Source organism: Heteronotia binoei, chromosome 2 (genome assembly GCF_032191835.1).
Source record: "Heteronotia binoei isolate CCM8104 ecotype False Entrance Well chromosome 2, APGP_CSIRO_Hbin_v1, whole genome shotgun sequence".
In the NCBI taxonomy this organism is placed as follows: Eukaryota; Metazoa; Chordata; class Lepidosauria; order Squamata; family Gekkonidae; genus Heteronotia; species Heteronotia binoei.
In genome coordinates, this window is record NC_083224.1 from 97,393,732 (window position 1) to 97,412,637 (window position 18,906).

The window sequence follows — 18,906 nt, forward strand, 5'->3', positions numbered from 1 at the left end:
CTGCTACCTTTCACAGCAATTTCCCAGTGTTTCAACCAAAGAAAAGTATGAAAAATAGTTGTCGAAGGATTTTCTTGAAACCAAGCAAGCTTGGTTGTAGCTTGAGGCAGGGTTCCAGTAGTAGCAGCTGAAGGAAGGGCCTACTAAATGTATCAGCATATTTTGAGGTACAGCAACTGCCAGGGCCCAGTGTGGGTGGTACTCAGTGCTGGCATTCCTGATGGCAATGGCAACAGCACTTCCAACTGCATACACTGGCCAGTGCTGTTGTGGAAAGGATGTGTAGGTGGTGCAGCAAATTAACATGAGCATTAGGAGTGCTTGCAAGCTGGAGAAGAATACAAAAACAGATAGGTGCAAGCAGGTGTGGGGGTGAAAAGAGAGGACTGCCCACTTTCCATTTTGGCTCAGCATGAGTTTCAGAGAAACCTTTCTAAAAATGAATTTACTTCCGAAGAAGAGGCAGGTTTGGGAGAGTGCCCTGGAAGTGACATCGCAGGAAAAGGTGGAGTTTTGGTTCAGTGTGACCCGGAAGTGACATCACTTGGTCCTTGATACCACAGGAAATGACATCATTCCTGTCTCCTGGCTCCACCCCCAAATTTTAGTGGGTCATGAAGGAGAAGTGTAAAAATAACCGGCCACGGGAAAGAAAGTTTGAGAAACCCTGCTCTGTGGGGTAAAGCAACACAACACTTTTTGCTTTACGTGAAGATTAAATTAGTCAACAGATAACTCCAAACTTGGCGAGCAGCTGGTGGCATTAACAAGTTGTGCAAGCAAGTATAAAATAGAGGCACTTGTGACTCAGAGGATCTCTGCTTTGCAGACACGCACCCTTGCATGCAACATCTTCCAAATTTTCAGCTGAGAACATGGAAATTAGGCCACAGAACACTGCATTATTCATTACTTGGCAACTAAGAGCTAGGGCATGTTGCCAAAATAAGCCACCCACTGTAATTACAGGTGAACAGAGTTCTTAATATCTTGTGCTACAAAAACATACATTAATCAAAATGTGAGGACGCTCCTCTTGGAGTACAATATGTTAGCATCCTTGCCAGTTCCTCAATAGAGGCAGCATTCCTTCACAGGATTCCAATCCAGCCTTTTCCAAGGAGGTTAAAGATACATAAAGGAAGATATTCTTACATCTGCTGTGGGAAAGCCAGCTGTTAGAACAGAAGGAAATAAGACATTTTGTCATTGTACCTGTTCTATACTACCTGAGCTATATGGGTTTTGAGGCATATACTAGTTTATGCATATCTATCATTTCTGTCTTGGCTGCACACTATATAGTGTATGTTGCCTTAATTCAAGTGTCACTTGTGAAAACTTGGCATCATAGTTTTGCTGTATTAGATAATCTACCTAAAATAATTCCTGTATGTTTATATTAGGAATTGCTACATCACCTGACTGTAGTGATGTATGTGTGACACTTAAGTATACATCTCTGTGCTTCACTGTTCCTTAGTGTGTTACATTAGTATTGACTTAATTGTGTGTAGCAGATTCATGCACCTATATCCTTGTTTGGGCCATTCTGGAAGTGACTATCCTTTATACTCCACTGAATAGATACAGGAAGGAGCCAGAAAAGTTTCATCTACGCTTTTTGAATGTCGTTGTTGGCTAAACTTTCTTTTTGCAGGGATGAAGTCTGTTGTGCATTTGCCAGAGCTCCAGGCTACCTGTCCTTTGTCTTAGTGGATATATGTGGTGCCTATCTTTTTTCTTTATAAGAGGAAGAGAAGGATCTAGTAGATAACTGAGGACAAATCCTGAATTTGTCTAAACTCTCTGCTCGTGAACACATAAACAGTGACTATGTTAAAAGGAGGAAAGGTCAAGTTGTCAGGTGTCAGAAGTAGCCCATGAAATTTTATTGATGGTGCATTTAATCAGAGCTAAATGCATTTTACAAACTTGCATACAAACAGGAGGGCTGTAAAAATTTATGGAATGTTATATACAGCATGGCCATTTATGAAGGAGGAAATTTGTACTATTGAATAAACACATTGGAGGGAAAGATGGATTTTGATAGTGGTATGAACTGACTTTTCTGAAGCAAAACTAAGGATGTGTATACACCACTGAGGACCAAACTAGACATAACAATGTTCTCTTCTCAGCTATAGGGATTCTACTGCCATTTTAAAGTGATTTAAAAATTCTACTAGGACCTCATCCTGAGGCTGTTTTTGTCCCCCCCCCCCCCCACACACACACCAAAAAAAGTACCTTTTCAAATACCAAAACAGCTGTGAGGAGCATTTTAGTACTTGAAAAGGTGCTGGTGGAGAACAAGAGCTCCTTAGCTAGCCCATTATGTTGTGGGCCCATTCAGAATCAGGCTCTTGCAACATCATTAAACCACTTCAAAATGATGGCCCCATAGCAGACATGAAGACCCTTTCACATCTATTGAAAGGCAGCCTGAAACACCATTGTACTTCCTAACAAGATCCTTGCTGAGAGAGTTATTACGGCCATGACCATGGTTCCATCTAGACCAGGGATGTTGAACTCATTTGTTGTGAGGGCCGGATCTAACATAAATGAGAAGTTGTTGGGCCAGGCCATGTCAGGTTGGGCCGGGCCATGTCAGTACCTATTTAAGATTAGGTGGCAGAGATATGAACTTTATAAAGTGATCCATGCAACAGTCACTTCCAGGTTGGACTACTGTAACTCACTCTATGCAGGCTTACCCTTGAGACTGATCCAGAAACTCCAGCTGGTGCAGAATGCAGCAGCACAATTGCTAACTGTATGGGCAGGCAGTTGGCCGATGCTGCGCAGTCTGCACTGGCTACCAATTGAGTACCGGATCCGCTTCATGGTTTTAGTATTGACGTTTAAAGCCTTGCACAGCCTGGGACCGGCATATCTGCAGAACCGTCTCTCCTTGTATGAGCCCCGAAGGCGATTATGATCGGCCAGCCAACATCTTCTGACCATCCCTGGCCCAAAGGATGTCTGACTTGCCTCGACCAGGGCCAGGGCTTTTTCAACCCTGGCCCCGACCTGGTGGAATCAGCACCCTACAGAGATTCAGGCCCTTCCGGATTTGTTACCATTGCGGAGGGCCTGCAAAACAGAGCTGTTCCATCAGGTCTATGGTTGAGGCAAGCGGACGTCCTCATCCTCCTATTATACCATCTAACTGGCCTCCCAGCAATAACTGCCATTTCAACTGGGGTCAATACTGTTGACATCTTAGGGCAACTTAAGGCTGCCCATGATAATTACGCCCCATGTGCTCAAACCATGCCATCTTAAATAATTAATTTTAATTTATTGACTTAACTGTTTTAACTATTCTGATGTTTTATTGTTGATTTTACTGTTTTAGCATGCTGGAATCTGCCCTGAGCCCTTATGGGAAAGGGCGGACTATAAATGTACAAAATAAATAAATAAAAATAAAAAGGATACAGACAAACACAATCAAATATATATTTTTAAAAAACTTAAAACATGCTTAAAATGTTAGCACTTGTTGGTCCTAAAGGTGCTTTCTTTGTATTTCTCTTATAGATCCACAGAACCGGGCAAAGGAAGCTCTGGCTCTTTCCTTCCTTCCCCAGGGGACTTGTGGGGGGGGGGGGGGAGGAGAGCCTCAGCCAATAGAAGGAAGAGAGGCTTGGCTCAGTAGCTCTGCTGTGCAATTGAGAGAGCCTGGAAAAACAAGCTCTGCCTCCCCTGCACTTTTTCCTCCAGGGAGAAAATAGCCAATGGAGAAAATAGAGGTTTTGCTCTGTAGCTACTGTGCAATTGAGCAAGCCTAGCAAAGCAAACTGTTATGCAGAAGGAAGCAAGAGAGAGGGAGAGGGAAGCAGATGACAGCTAGTTGCTTAGGGGCTGACAGGAGCCCTCCAGGGGCCTGATTCGGCCCCCATAATGCATGTTTGACACCCCTGATCTAGACTGTTCAAAGCACAAAAAGCAGTCAGAAAGTCAACAGATGATACCCTATCCATCAGATGGGGGAGGGGAAATGGAGACACGTAATCTTCCTTAGTGCTGGGTATTTCTTATTAAAATCAAGCTCACCACCTGCTATGTTACTTAGGCTAAAATTCTGGCCCACCTGTTTTTTTAATTTTGCATCTGTTCCATTTTTTTTCAGCTTTCCTTTTTTGCTATATTAAGATGGGGAAACCAGTCTTGTCCCCTTCTGTTTAAAAGGTCACTCTTACCTTTTCTCTCTTGTAACAACTTTACTCACAAAAGCTGGCATCAGAACTTCTAATGACTTGATTGACAATGGTTCCAGTGGAGATGGAAGGATAGTCCCTTCCTAGAATCCTACATACATAATAAGGGGGAAGAGATTAGGGAACAGTTGGTCTAGACCCATGGCGTCTTTACTTTGTTTTCTTCAGGTCTTGTTAATGTGGACAGGGATGAAGAGTTTGGGCATGCTGACTCAGCTGGAGGAGAGGTTGCAGTTCCTCAGACTTGCTGTTTCTGCATGCCCCCCTCCCAGCCTTGTTAATAAATGTATATTTAACAATGTCTGGAGCATATGAAGTGATAATAACTAAATCAATATCTCCCTCATTGATTGTCCAGGATCCCTCCAGCGTGACGCACACAGCTATGCAGTAATTTTCCAGCTAACTAGCACCCTGATCTACAGCCCTACTATTGATTGTCCATTGTATCAGGCAGGCAGTGAGTGTTATTGCTTATGCCTCTATTCAGCCTCCTCTTCTGATTCATTCGTTTATTACTGGACAGGGACAATCATCTGAAAGAGTTTCCGAAACTGGCCGGCAAGGGTCAGCCTGTTATAATCCTATAAACAAACCGTTTTCTATCATTGCCTGCCTCTTCTTCCTTGAACTCCAGTTAGTATTGGGTGGTAGTGCCAGTGCTCTTTACTATATTCAGCTGACCTGGTTACCTGTTGTATCATGGACAAACTTAGCTGGTTCAGGTACCATGTTCAGTTTCTTGAAGAGGTGAACTGAACTATGCTAAGCTATTTGTCCAGCCGCCCTGAGCCTGCTTTGGCGGGGAGGGCGGGATACAAATAAAAATTGTTGTTGTTGTTCTGGTGCTCTTTGCCATGGATAAATAGCTCTTGCTTTGACTCCCTTGCCCTACCAAGTTGGAAAGTCTGACTGTTTTTTTACTAGCAAGTATTCTTGTTGAAGTACCCAAGGGACTACCAGCTTCATTAAACTTTGGCCTTGGATCTTATACCTTGTTTCCTCTTGGTCTTCTCTTTGTTGTGGAGGTAGTCCTCCATCTCTTTCATGCTAGGCACTTTTCAGCTCCTTTAAAGGCATTGGTGTCATGTGAGCAGAAGTGCCATTGCCAAAGGAATGCATGCTCCACTGCCAAGGACTGCCTCTTCAACAGACATTGAAGAGCACCAGTGGAAACAAGGTATATGATCCAAGCCCTACTCCCCATGAATAGAGTGGTTGTACAATGGCAGTGAGTGTGCTGATGATATTCTGCTATTATTGCATTACTTTTAGTTTCTCTACCACGGTGATTTCCAAAGTGTTTCCTGGTGTCCTTTTGCTTTCCCACTTCCTGTCTGCCTTCCATGCTCCTTTATCCTTTTTCCAAGTTCTGTTCTTCTTTATCCTCCCTGTTATCACTTAACACTCCTGTCTTTTCTTTTTATTCTTGGCACCATTCACACTCCTTTCTTCCCCTTTTTCACATTCATTCCTGCCCCACATCATTTCTTCAGCCAGCTCTAAGGTATATTTAAGGCAGTGAGAGGACAAGGATGAGAAGAGAGGCAAGTTGAGGCCACCTCCCATGACATGCAAGTGGTAGCCACATCTTAAAAAGTAACAAGTGCCTGAGCTTGACACTTGCTCTGTTTGTCTTCAGCAACCACATCACCACAGTAGAAAGGAACTGAGGAGGAGAAGACCATTACCTTGAGAAATAGAGGTAAATATGAGAGGAGACTGAAGAGCTGAGAGATAGGGAAGAGGATTAGGATTTAGCACCTGCTGAAATGAGAATGCATACATATACTCACATCCTTAATAAAATCCATTGTAACAGGCTCATATCGTTCACTACTACTGGTTTCAACTGGATTCCCATTTGAGTCCTCCAATTCTGCAAAGCTTTGAAGATGGTTATTAAGGCCACCCACTACAATTTATATCAGTTGGATAAATATCAGTTAGAATAAGCAATTGTGCTATTTTTTGTTCTACAAAAATTATAAACGTTCATTCCCTCCCCCCAGATGTTTCATGTAATAGAGGTGCAGGTATGGCCATCTATGGCAGTGTGGTTGTACTTGCTAACCCTTCTCAAAATTCCAGAATGCATATCATCTCTCATACCACTGTTTTCTTTCTTGATGCAGTGGGAATGGGGGTGGGTGGGTTTAAATCATATATTACACTAAAGAAAAAAACCATCTTTGCTTTCCATAAGTAGTCAAATCTGTGCTTGTTATATTCATTATTGACTGCAAGACTTAGATTTGCACAGAATTTACAGTTTCTGAATAAGGACTGAAGTAGTGAGAATGAGCATACAGAAATCCACATGTGCAGCTTGCACCACTGTAGGAGGGGCTTTCTTGGATACTGTCCTTTGTTGATAGGTGACAAGTTTGCAATTACTTATCTGTCCATTGATGCATATTTGTTCTTTCCAGTGTCAAAATGTTGCACCGGTTTTAATCGTAATAACCAAGTTCCTTCTCTGTACAAACTGTTTAATTTACAGGTGTGCCCTGTAGGTATAACCCCTTACGCTAATGTTCTGTTCATTTTCATGTGAGTAAGGGGGATGGTTTGACTTGATCAAGCTTTTGCCTTTGCTTCCCTCAGCTCTTATCCAAGTGCCCTGTGTAGTTCTGTGGTTACATTGTGGAGATTTGGCATCATCATAGCAAAATCCCCTGGAAAAAGAAACCGTCATAATTTCAGAACTGCTAGCACGAGATCAAATCATAAACCTGTGGAGCCTCATTGGTCCCCCAGGCTGCTCTCCAGAATCTGTGTATCAGTTTCTCAGATGTGGCTCCCATCCACAGCTATCTAAATCTGTGGCTTGAGGTCACACTAATACTGAACAGATTTGCCTGCAAACTTGGGGAACACCCCAAATTTGCAGAAAAATCTGAAAACTAAATTTTAAAAAACCCCAACATGGGGGAGTTAAATTCCCCCTAAATAAAGAAGTATTATCTGCACATGCAAAGTCAATGCACATACCTTCTCTAGGCCGCAGCTGGCATGATATAGTGGTTTAAGAGCAGCAAACTTTAATCTGGAGAACCAGGTTTGAGTCCCCACTCCTCCATATGAAGCCAGCTGGGTAACCTTGGGTCAGTCAGAATTCTCTCAGCCTTTCCTTCCTCACAAGGTGCTTGTTGAGGGAAGAGGAAGGGAAGGCAATTGTAAGACACTTTGAGACTCTTTACGGTAGAGAAAAGTGGGGTATAAAAGCCAACTCTAATTCAGATGGTGTCAGTGACCGTGATGGGGGGCAGCAGCTGTGGCAGCCCTGATAATTACTGTGGCATTGAGAAAATTGCAGGGAGCCTAGTAGCAGAGGCTGGGAGGCATGCCAGTTGTGGATAGTGGGAGGGGAAACAACAGCAGCCCTGGTATCGGCAGTGGAGATGGGGGAGAGAATCTGCAGCAGGGCAAAGCCAGAAGCTGCACTGGGCCCACCAGAGTTGTCAGTGGTGTGGGGGGGGGGGTGCTTGGGGGCCATGAGGATGATAGCAGGTCTGGTAGCAGAGCCTGGGGGGGGGGGAGTGCACAAGGCCCAGCAAGCATTGCAACGGTAGGGGGGAGGGAACCATGATAGTGGCAGTGGGGGGCAAAAGCTGCAGTGGGCCCGAACCGGAGCAGTGCTGGGCCTGCTGTAGTTGTTGTTGATGATGGGAGGCAGGAGCCTAGGGGACTCTGAAGATGACAGCAGCAATTGGGGGTGGGGGAGAAATTGTGGCAGGCCCAGTAGCAGAAGCTGGGCCCATAGGCAGTGGAGCTGATTGAGACAGGGAGCAGGCTCCCCCACCACCATCATGAAGTATCATGGGTCGCTCCTTGTACAATATAATTCTGACCGTCTAAGAATAATTTGACCTTTGTACTCCTACTCATTGGCCTTTGTTTTCAATCCTTCAAAAGGTGGGGGTTTTGGCAGCCTCTTCTTGAAGTTGCAATGTTAAGGTTTTCTTGACTGGATCTCCCCACCACCACCACCACCAAGAACCAGGATGCATCCCACCACCATGATGTTTTCATCTAATACATACACAGCACATAATGAAATCAGTGGGATGTTTCTAAGAACTTGGCCAGCTCTGACTTGTCATCTATTGTAGGATTACAGAAGATTCAGCAGTGACAACATTTGAAGCGCTAAAGGCTCGTGTCCGTGAGTTAGAAAGGCAGCTCTCCCGTGGGGACCGCTATAAATGTCTCATTTGCATGGTGAGTAGCTTGCCAGTTGTGATCATGAATAAGGAAATGACTGTCACTATTCCTTGTCTGTAGCACAGTGGGCATAGTTGATATTTTTTGTAACAAAACAGTAGCCATGTCCCTGGACTCTGCGGAAGTGCCTCAAGTTTCTGTTAACTAGAGTCCCTTTCAGTGCAAGTTGCTGAGATATGGTTTTATTGGCAACTTGCCAACTCTAGTGGAGTACTTTACAGCACAGCAGAATTCTTTGCATCTGTATTCCTTTCCCCCTTCTTACATGCTAGGAGGAGGTCAGTACCTGATCTAAGGCCTACCATGTGATTTAAGTACAAGCCATTAGCCCCAATATTTCAAAACTGACTGTGTCCTCATGATGAAACCTCGAGTCTGGCAACTCATTTACTGAAGTGCCGAAGCTCCCTCTAGTGGCTCAGAGTCTACATCATTTCTCAGCTCCTCTTGTGCTGACAGTTTTCACACACTTGTAGCTCTTTTGGATGCTGGGCATGCAGACCACTTTGCCTCCAGGTTGTGCCTCCATCTCAGGAAAAATTGCCTTTGTTGTATTTAGAGTGCAAATAATGATTACAGCAAAAATGTTCTCTCCCTCCACCCCAGCTTTATGTTATTCAAAGCACTAAAATTTTCTTCCATGTAGACCCTTAAAAGAATGAGGGAAATACAAGGTTATTCCTACTCCTAAAATGATAATCCTCCAGTTCTCACCCCTTAACTTCTTTTTTCTTCTGAAGGGTAAATACTTCCCCTTCCCTAGCTGCTTATATTTTACAAAAGGTTTTTGCTCCTGCAGAGGGCTACCTGTCTTCCCCCACATTAGTTCTATATTTGTCCATTTGTCACATCACTGCTGCATAACTGGAGCTAATCTGAGCTTTCTCTTAAAGGTGAAGCTACTCTTGTTACTTGCCAAAAAAAGCTAATAATAATGTCCTGGACAGACTCTAGGTTTCATTTCTTAGCTTGCTTTGGCCATGAAAGCAATGTAAGTAAATAAGATACTAGTGGATAGCAGTGTATGTGAACAAGATCTTGGGGTTATGAGTGGACTGTAAGTTAAATACGAGGTGCAGGTGCAGCAAGAAAAAAGACAAATGCCATCTTGGGATGCATTAACAGGCATAATATCCAAATTACAAGATGTCATAGTCCTGCTATCTGCTGCATTGGTCAGGCTGCACCTGGAGTACTGTGTCCAGTTCTGGAGGCCTCACTTCAAAAAGGATGTGGACAAAATGGAGCAGGTGCAGAGGAGAGCAACAAGGATGATCAGGGGCCTGGACCAATCCCTATGAGGAGAGGCTGAGGGCCTTGGGAATGTTCAGTCTGGAGAAGAGAAGGTTGAGGGGGAACATAGAATTATAGAGGTCATCTAGTCCAATCCCCTGCACATAGGAACTTCACAAATACCTTTCCCACACATATACATCCCCAGTGACCCCTGTTCCATGCCCATGATTTCTCTTTTTAAGTATCTGAAGGGCTGTCACTTAGAGGAGGGCAGGGGGCTGTTCCTGTTGGCAGCAAAGGAGAGGACTCACAATAATGGGTTTCAATTAAGGGTGGGAAGGTATCAGCTGAATATTAGGAAAAACTTTTTTACAGTAAGAGTTGTTCAACAGTGGAATCAGCTACCTAAGGAGGTGGTGAGCTTCTCCTCACTGGGAATCTTTAAGCAGCAGCTGGATAAACACTTGTCAGGGATGCTCTGGGCTGATCCTGCATTGAGCAAGGGGTTGTACTAGGAGGCCTGTGTAGGCCCTTTCAGTTCTGTGATTCTATTCTGGTCTCACAGGGTAGCACATGGTCCTTGTTTGCCTGCTGGTTGGAATTCCAGTGAGGATTGTCTTGCAAGAAATAGCTTGCTAGTAGCAGTTGACAAAAGAGAGGCTCTGGGAGTTGTAATATAAAATCAGGCTGTTCAAGGAAAGATTAATATTATCCGTAGCAGCAGGAACCACAAGATCTGCTGACTTTTTCTACCCTGTTGTTCTCAGTTGCAGGGCTACAGATGGTGGCAACAGAAGTCTGTGATGTTGTTCTACCTTTTGGTTGTCTGATCCTGATGCTACATTAGTTGTCACTCATGCCTTCTGTTTCATGTTTTGCCATTGTGCAGGAAAAGCCCCAGAAGTGCAGGAGAATTTAAGTTCCTGTAAACTATGGTGCAAATGTAAAGTGTACTGATATGGTATTGGCTCTGCACCCTACTTCCAAAGGCTCAGCATCTAGTGGAGGATTTCCCAAACAGAATAGAATGTGTGATGGGACTGTTCCACTTTCTCTTTACAGGACTCATACACGATGCCTCTGACCTCGATTCAGTGCTGGCACGTGCACTGTGAAGAATGCTGGCTGAGGACTTTGGTGAGAATCTTGGCTTCTTCCATGGGAGCTCATAATGCTTTTTTTATTCCCAAATATGGTCCAAAGTTTCAGTGACTGTGGAGGGCAAGGATTTTAAGAAACTGACATTACCATAGAGGATGGGGAAGAGTGCAGCGATTGTTGGAGGATGGGGAGGAATGGAAGAAAAAAGAAGGGGAACAAAAACTTAACCCAAAAAATGAATTAAGAACCAAAGAAGGTTAATTGGAGATAAAATAAGGGGCCCAGTATTAATCTCAATAAGTATAAAACATGAATATAAATAATGCAGATTATATAAACATGATGTATTTATTACAACTCAGTTTAAAAACAGTTGTAGGCCCAAATATAGCCTCAATAAGAATACAATTCATACAGTATTTCAAAATCAGGACCTTATGCAACCCTAAAACAGATGTGTTTCGGCCTGCTGGCTTTCTTCAGTGGTCAAGCATAAACATTAGACATAGGCTCCATTATTGCAATAATAATATTAAATAATAAAGGACCAAGTGAGAATTATTTTCTGATAGAAGATATCAGTGACCAGGGGTGCATATCCTGATCAGTGGTCAAAATCGTTATAATAAAGTCAGCACTACCTAGTCCTTACAAGACCCCACCATTATGGAGCTTACTCCATTTCATTTATATGTTGAGAAGGATGTTAGATTGTAGAACCTATATATTTCCCTAAAGATCCCCCAAGATGCAGTTCAGCAGTGATCCTTTGCTTTTTAGGAATAGACCCCAGACAGCAGTATAATAAAGTTTATGTGAAATGCACATAATCTTACAGCTTCTCCGTGTAAGTTTCAGCCACAGCATGTGCATACAAAACGCACAATGAAATGTAAGATCGGAATGTGCTATATTTGCAGCTTTTGCAAATAGTTTTTCTCCTCACATGTGAAATGGCATGACAAATTTGCCACATGTTGATTAAAATAAGGGCAACTGGGAGCCAGATAAAAGTGCCTTACAGATAAGAACTTGCTGATAGATCCAAATAGACAGCCGTGTTGGTCTGAAGTAGTAGAACAAAATAGGAGTCAATTGCACCTTTAAGACCAACTTAGTTTTATTCAGTTTGTACTCTAACAGTTTATACTTAGTTTGGTATACTTCAGCTGGTTGATGTTGTTAGCCGCCCTGAGCTTGCTTCGACGGGGAGGGCAGGATATAAATAAAATGTTGATTGATTGATTGTTATCCCGTCTAATAGTGGACAACAGTTGCCATCTGAAATCAGTTTATGTGTATTGCAAACTCTAGTTTCTAGTTATGAATTTCTTTCTTCTATTGTACTGAACAGTGTGTGGAGCCAGTAATTGTCCCATTCAGTTTACGTGGAACTTTGTCAAGTTAAGAGGTTTTTATGATGAAAAACAATGGGGGGGGGGGAGAATCAGGGTTGGGATGATGTAAGCCTTCCTCATCCCATTTTCCAAGGAGAAATCTCTCTGGGCTGTTAGTGTGTGTAAGAAAATGAAGACAGGTATGATATGAATGCCTCTGCTTCCCCCTTCGCAGCCAGGGCTGTATGTGTGAGAGTGTTACATTTCCCTTCCCCATACTGCTGCCATGATCCAGTTCTCCCCACCACCACCAGTTAAGTCATTAAAATTACATTAGGAGATACTGATTTGTATCCACTGTAGTGTTTCTGCAGACGGAAAGATTTTGGCCTATAGAACATGATTTCCTCATGACCCCCTTTCCCACTGCCATCCAACACCTCCTCCAGGAGTGGCATTTGGGGCTGCAGTGAAAGGGTGAAGATGAAAAAGAATCACACACTACATATGGAAATCCTTCCATCTGTGAAAATGCTCCAGTGGATCCAGGCCATATATCTCCCATAATAATGTGTAGTTTAGCCCAAAGTGGTCCTACCACTCATCCCAGGATTTCAGAGTTAATGCCTGAGGGCCGCTACCTTACTTATGAGTGGGAAGAAGAAGAAGAAGATGATGAAGATGATGAAGAAGAAGATGATGATGATGGTGATGATGATGATGATATTGGATTTATATCCCGCCCTCCACTCTGAAGAGTCTCAGAGCGGCTCACAATCTCCTTTACCTTCCTCCCCCACAACAGACATCCCGTGAGGTGGGTGGGGCTGGAGAGGGCTCTCACAGCAGCTGCCCTTTCAAGGACAACCTCTGCCAGAGCTAAGGCTAACCCGAGGCCATTCCAACAGGTGCAAGTGGAGGAGTGGAGAATCAAACCCGGTTCTCCCAGATAAGAGTCCGCACACTTAACCACTACACCAAACTGGCTCTCCACAGTTGCAAACAGCTTTTCAGGGTAGTCTTAAAATGCAAACATGATATGTGAGTGTTTTTCAGAGAAGACAGGAAATCAAAACATCCCTGCTTTTTCTAGCACTGGGCATCTTCCTTGTCCCACACGTCATTCCTATATTGCTTGAAGTTTGAGAGTGAGAAAAAGGTATGCCTTCTTGTGTCTCCAAAAAGTAACAGCCAGCAGATACTACATTTTTAAAAAGTACCAACCACATGTTCAACGTGGAAAATATATTTGAAATTAGCTGTGAGGGAGGAGCAAGTTCAGTATCCGAGTTGCGCTTTGAGTATGGTCCCTGCACTGGAAGTGACCATGCAACAGGGAGGGAAGCTGTTTCACCCAAAAACAGCATTCTGAGTGGGAAATTGCACAAGGGAAACAATTAATAAGCGGCCACTCATCTGTTCCCCAGCACTCGCCTTCTCCCTACAGCCCACAATTTATTAAAGCAGGGTCTTTTGCATGGCAGGCGCTGTTCTTTCACTCTCTTTTAAAAAATCTCTCTGCCTATGTTCGCATGTTTCTAATGTAACCATTAAAATGTTGCCTGAAGACAGCAATAAAAACCCTGGAACGCCTTAGTGCTTTTGTGTCTTGATCAAAGTCAATGTGTGTAATCTCGTTAAGGCTGCCCTTCCCTCCCCCTACTCTTCTTTATGGATTTAATGGCATATAGCAGCTGGGCTGGGTGTTTCATACTCACCAACCTGCATTGTTCTAATTAAGGTATCTCCTTATACTTTGAGCATGACGGAGAGAATGTGTGCATGTGTGTGTGTGTAACTAGGTCTGGGATAATGGATTTAATAATTCCCACAAGTTACCTTTCCCTGGGTGCAAAGCCTGCTTCCCTCTTGGCAAGGAAAATGCAGAGACTGCTGAGTGTATGGCACACATGGAAAAATATGCTCAATGAAGGGGGAAGCATATTTTTTGTGTTGTGCTATAAACAATTTGTTGCATTTAATGGTAGTTGGGGGGTGAGTTATTGGGCTTCCTGATGTGTTTGAACATTTCTGGAGATCTGCCATTCATTCCCCATTAGGGAAAAATCAGGCTTTTCCTTCTGTGTTTTATATGAGCAGACCAAATGACTGCTTAGACTTTTTTGTACAAGGGAAGAAGCTGAAGCAAAGTGGTCATGATAGCCTTACACTTTTTTGGGTGGGGGGGTCTTACATCTGGCTGAGCCCAAGTGTTCTCTCACACACAGAAATCATTGAAGAGTCACCCTGCACGATTTCATGCATTTCCTGTCCTCAGCTTTTGACATCCTTGGTGCTAGATAGGCTGTTTTTAGCTAGTAATAACACTTTCAGTGCCAAAGTTCTTTAATGTCTTTATTCCTTTTCATTCCCTGCAAGAATTTTTCCCATTCACAGCTGGGGAGCTGCAGCTGAAACCTCACCAATATAAAAAATGCAACAACTGTATTCCCCGCCCCCCCCCCCCCCAAAAAAACGGTGTTGAGATACATACCTATAGGAAGGAGCAAGCACAGAACTATCCAATAGCTATGATGAGATTTGGGCCCAGTTTAATACTGTGCACTGGGCCCCACTGGTTCCTATCTAGTTACAGCTGACAAGTTCAACCACAGCAAATGTGTTCCAAAAACAAAATGATAGAGATTTGGGACATGGAGAGGTATTGGCTCTTTCCTTCTTTGGTTGACGAAGTTGAGGCAGGGAAAGAGGGGAAGGTATAGCTATACTTCCCCAAACCATAGCAGTCCTCCTTCCCAGGATCCATATGAGCCTGAATGCATGATTTGATGTACATGCTTATTTGATTCTTCCATGTCACACTCAAGCCCTGATGATTCCACATCATTGCACTGCTAGTGCTGCTGCAGCGCTGTAAAATACAACCTCTTCCCCTTCTGCATTGAATACTCACATTTCAGCAGTGTTGATTAAAGAAATTATAACAATGAAATAAATTATCCAACAACAAAGTGCCAGAAACAATAGAAGAGCATAAAATCATAGAAAACCCCCCCAATAAAATGTAAAGACCTTCACATTTTCAAAGACTGCACCAGCCAAACTGTGCTCTGAGGTTCAAAGCAGGTGGCAAGGCAAAGACAAACCGTGTGTGCTCAGGATGATATTTATTAAAGATTATTTAGGTGTTGTGGGCAAGATGATGGTTACAAAATTCAGCAAAAGCCAAGAAAGCCCTTACAACATCCCCTCAGTTCTCTGGAGACTCCTGACAGATGTGACTGTGGCTCCAGGGGCATGTACGGCAGCATCTCTGCTCCAATCCAGCCCTGTCACCGGTGTCTGAAGGGCTGGGAGAGGGGGTTAAGGATTTTATACTGGCTAATAGCTGTGCCCTGAAAATAAAATGATCAAGGAATCAGGCACCACTTATCAGAGCTCAAGTATACACTACAACACTGGGCACAGCTTGATGGAGAGCTCTCGCCTTGAATCATTTGTACTTATTGATGTAGAGCAGGGGTGTCAAACAGGTGGCCCACGGGCCATATCCGTCCCCTATAGGGCTCGGATTTGGCTTGTGAGCAACTGACCACCACCACCCCTTTGCGCCTCTCGGGAGTTCCTGAAAGGCTCCAGCTGACGGAGCTTCCCTCCTTGGAGGACAAACATCTTTCTTCACTCTCATGCACCTCTTGGACAATACTTGGACAATGCGGAGTCATGTGAGCCAAAATTCTACTTCGTGAGCTACTGGCATTAAAGTTGTGAGCTACTGCGTAAGTTAGTTTGCTCTGGGGCCATTTTTCCTGAGCCAAGACAAAAATGTGTGAGCCAGAGGCTAAAAACCTATGAGCTAGCTCACACTAACTCAGCTTAGAGGGAACACTGCTCTTGGAGTGCCTGAGAGGTATGGGCTGGCTGGGCTTCCGTCCTCCTGCAGCTTTCCCAGGCTGCAGAAGGACAATGAAGATATCTTCTCTTTCCCCTCCCCACCTCTCAGAGTGTCCAAGAGGTGTGGGATGGCTGGGCTTCTGTCCTCCTTCTGCAGCTTGCCCAGGTTGCAGAAGGAAGACAAAGATTCCCCCCTCCCCCAGACACCTCTCAGAGTACCCAAGAGGTGCCAGCTGACTGGGTTTCCATCCTTCTGCCGCCTGCCCAGATTGAACTATCTTGGGCTGCAGATTTCAGTTTTCCAGGTTTCAAAGCAAATTCTCCACCCTTTTCTCAAAGCACTGTTCCTTCCTGACATGGTGTGAGATATAACGACTTTGCAAAGTGGGCCACATTCGTTATTTTTCAAACTCCCCAAAGTGATTAGCCGACATCCTAGATCAATCACTTGCCAAATTTTAATTAAGAATGTGTGGGGCAAATAAAACCTTCTCTTCATCATTCCTTTTTGGTGCTGTGTTTCAGCCCTGGAGCTACATTTTGCAGCCGGGTTTTATAAACCCTGGAAAACTGGGGTTTATAATGGAAAAGCTGAGGTGGCCTTCCTTCACTACAGCATACACTGCTGTTACCCATCAAGGCTTTTCCATGGGGCCATGATGAAAGGAACTGGAGGACATTTCAGATTCCCCCCCCCCCCATGTTCAACAGGTGTGGCTTATTATTCCACAGTATTTTTATTTCAAGGGAAAAGTTTAGTAACCCCAGCTGGCAGGTGAGCAGGATGGGGGAAGGAAATCCTTGTTCACTGGCTTGGTGCCAGCGCATGTGTGTGAGGCTTGTTTAATTGCCTCATGTAACGATTGCTTTGTGTAGCACTGAGAAAATGTTTAAACTGAAGAATAAGCCTGCGATTGCCTTAAACTTTCATTTCTCTCAACCCCACATCTCTGGATGCAATCAGCAGGGCACAGAGTTGGCGTTCAAGATCCAGTTTCAATTTGTGTCTAGGAAAAAAAGAAATCTGCTCTTGAAATAAACTGGGCATATTACAGGCTCTTTCATGAATTGTTCTTGTTAGCAGTTCTTAGTGCCCAGTGTGCTTTTACAGTTCTAAACTCAACTTTCCTTCACAACAACTCTGTCATACTTTAAGCAGTGGCAGCAAAATTATCCACTGAGGTTCAGTCACTCCACAGTTTTAAGACCGAGCCTTCTACATCTAAACCCAGCACTTTGAGTACTGCAAAATGCTGTTTTGTTGAGTAGTGTTAGATGTCTTTTAATCTTGACATAATTGTTCTCATTTATTGTCAGAGATTGATAGAAAGGCAGATTTGGGATTTAGGAGGCATTGTGGGGGTGAGGCTAGAGGTGTTCTGAGAGATAGCTGATGTTCTAACCATATTCTGTTTGATTTCTGAGCCTTGAAGTATACCTTCTCATTTTATGTTCTTGAAAGGCATGAGGCTCAGTTCATTTGCAGTCAGCATTGAGTCTAGCATAACAGTATCCTAGCCTTCCTGTATGTCAAGAAGTTTGAGGAACAGAAACATGGGGAAATTCCCTGCAGTGGCATTGACTCAAGCCACTCTCCCTGCAAGGCTTCTTTCTTCAGCAAATAATGTGTTTCCTTATCTTATATGTGCATGGCTGTGTTAAGTATTATCAAATCACTCCCAATTTATGGCAACCCTATAAATTAATGACCTCCATAACATCCTTGTCATTAACAGCCTTCTTTGGTCTTTCTGATAGAGGGCCTTGATTGAGTCAATACATTTCATGTTGGGTCCTTTTCAACTTCTCCTAGCATTATTGTCTTCCCCAGGGAATCTTGTCTTCTCTTGTAGTTAAATATTGTCACAGCTTCCCTCTTAAAGTATGTACTGCTGCCTGCCACCAGGAATTTACTGTAATTCCAAACACTTCATTTAACGCTCCGCACTTAATTGTGCCCAAGCTCTAAGACTTCTTCGTTGGACTATGTGGCCCTGAGGATGAGACTCTTATTTAATATCATAGGACTCCAAGTTAATACGAAACAAAATAAAACTTTATTTGTACAATAAGCGTATTGGTTTCAAGATGTTTATAGCTTAATTCTTCAGTGAATAATAGTAACGTCTGACTGAGGTGCCACTCTTACACTTCACACACTCCTTGCTCTCAAATTCTCTTTTCGCTTCCTAACTCAACTTTCTGACAGCTTCTGTTTCTCACACTCCTATCATACTCTAAGAATATTAGGTTTTGGCTCTCTATCTAGCCCCTAATATGTCCTCTAAAGTATTCTACTTTTCTTCTCTAGAATCTTAATGCCTTTCACAGCACTAGTATGAGATTCTAATCAGAAGACAGCTTCTCAGACTTCATAGACTGCTGACTAGCCACAACTATTAACTACTGTCACTCAGCTGAGAGCTGTTGACTGACTTCTCTCTATTCCCTCCACACATACTTCTTAGCTCCACCCACACTCAGTTACCAAACACCTCACTCACTCATCCCCCCTCTTTCACCCCCCTTTCTCTACTGCAACTTACCAAAAATTAAAGGAACACACATATATAAATTTGAATTATTACAAATACATTAATACTGATGAAGGGTCCAAACATGGAAATAATGGGTCTTGTGTGTATGTGTGTGTAATATATTCTGAGAGTGGTTAAAAACCACCACCACCACTGAGTTCTACATTCTACTGGCTTTGTAAAACTTTTCTAGTAGCTCTTGGCCTTGAGTTTCCTTTATCCCCCCCCCCCCAATCATTTTGCCATACTTCCCCCCCCCCCCCCCCCCGCGAAACTGCCTCTTGGATATCTTTCCACAGTAGCAGGATCTTTGCTGGGTAATGATGCTGGCTTTTGCTGCTTAGTTGAAATTTGTCAGGAAATGCAGTGAACATAAAACTA

The 18,906-nt window shown here is 43.5% G+C and overlaps 1 protein-coding gene across 6 annotated transcripts in view; it reads left to right on the top strand.

The window, feature by feature from the left end:
* RNF220 (ring finger protein 220) overlaps positions 1 to 18,906 on the top strand; it is a 537,115-nt gene that overhangs the window by 514,088 nt on the left and 4,121 nt on the right. For all 6 annotated transcript variants that reach the window (XM_060231695.1, XM_060231698.1, XM_060231697.1 and 3 more), the window contains 2 exons: positions 8,348 to 8,456; positions 10,758 to 10,832. In XM_060231695.1, the coding sequence (XP_060087678.1) occupies positions 8,348 to 8,456; positions 10,758 to 10,832 (184 nt within the window). The remainder of the gene's footprint in view (positions 1 to 8,347; positions 8,457 to 10,757; positions 10,833 to 18,906) is intronic.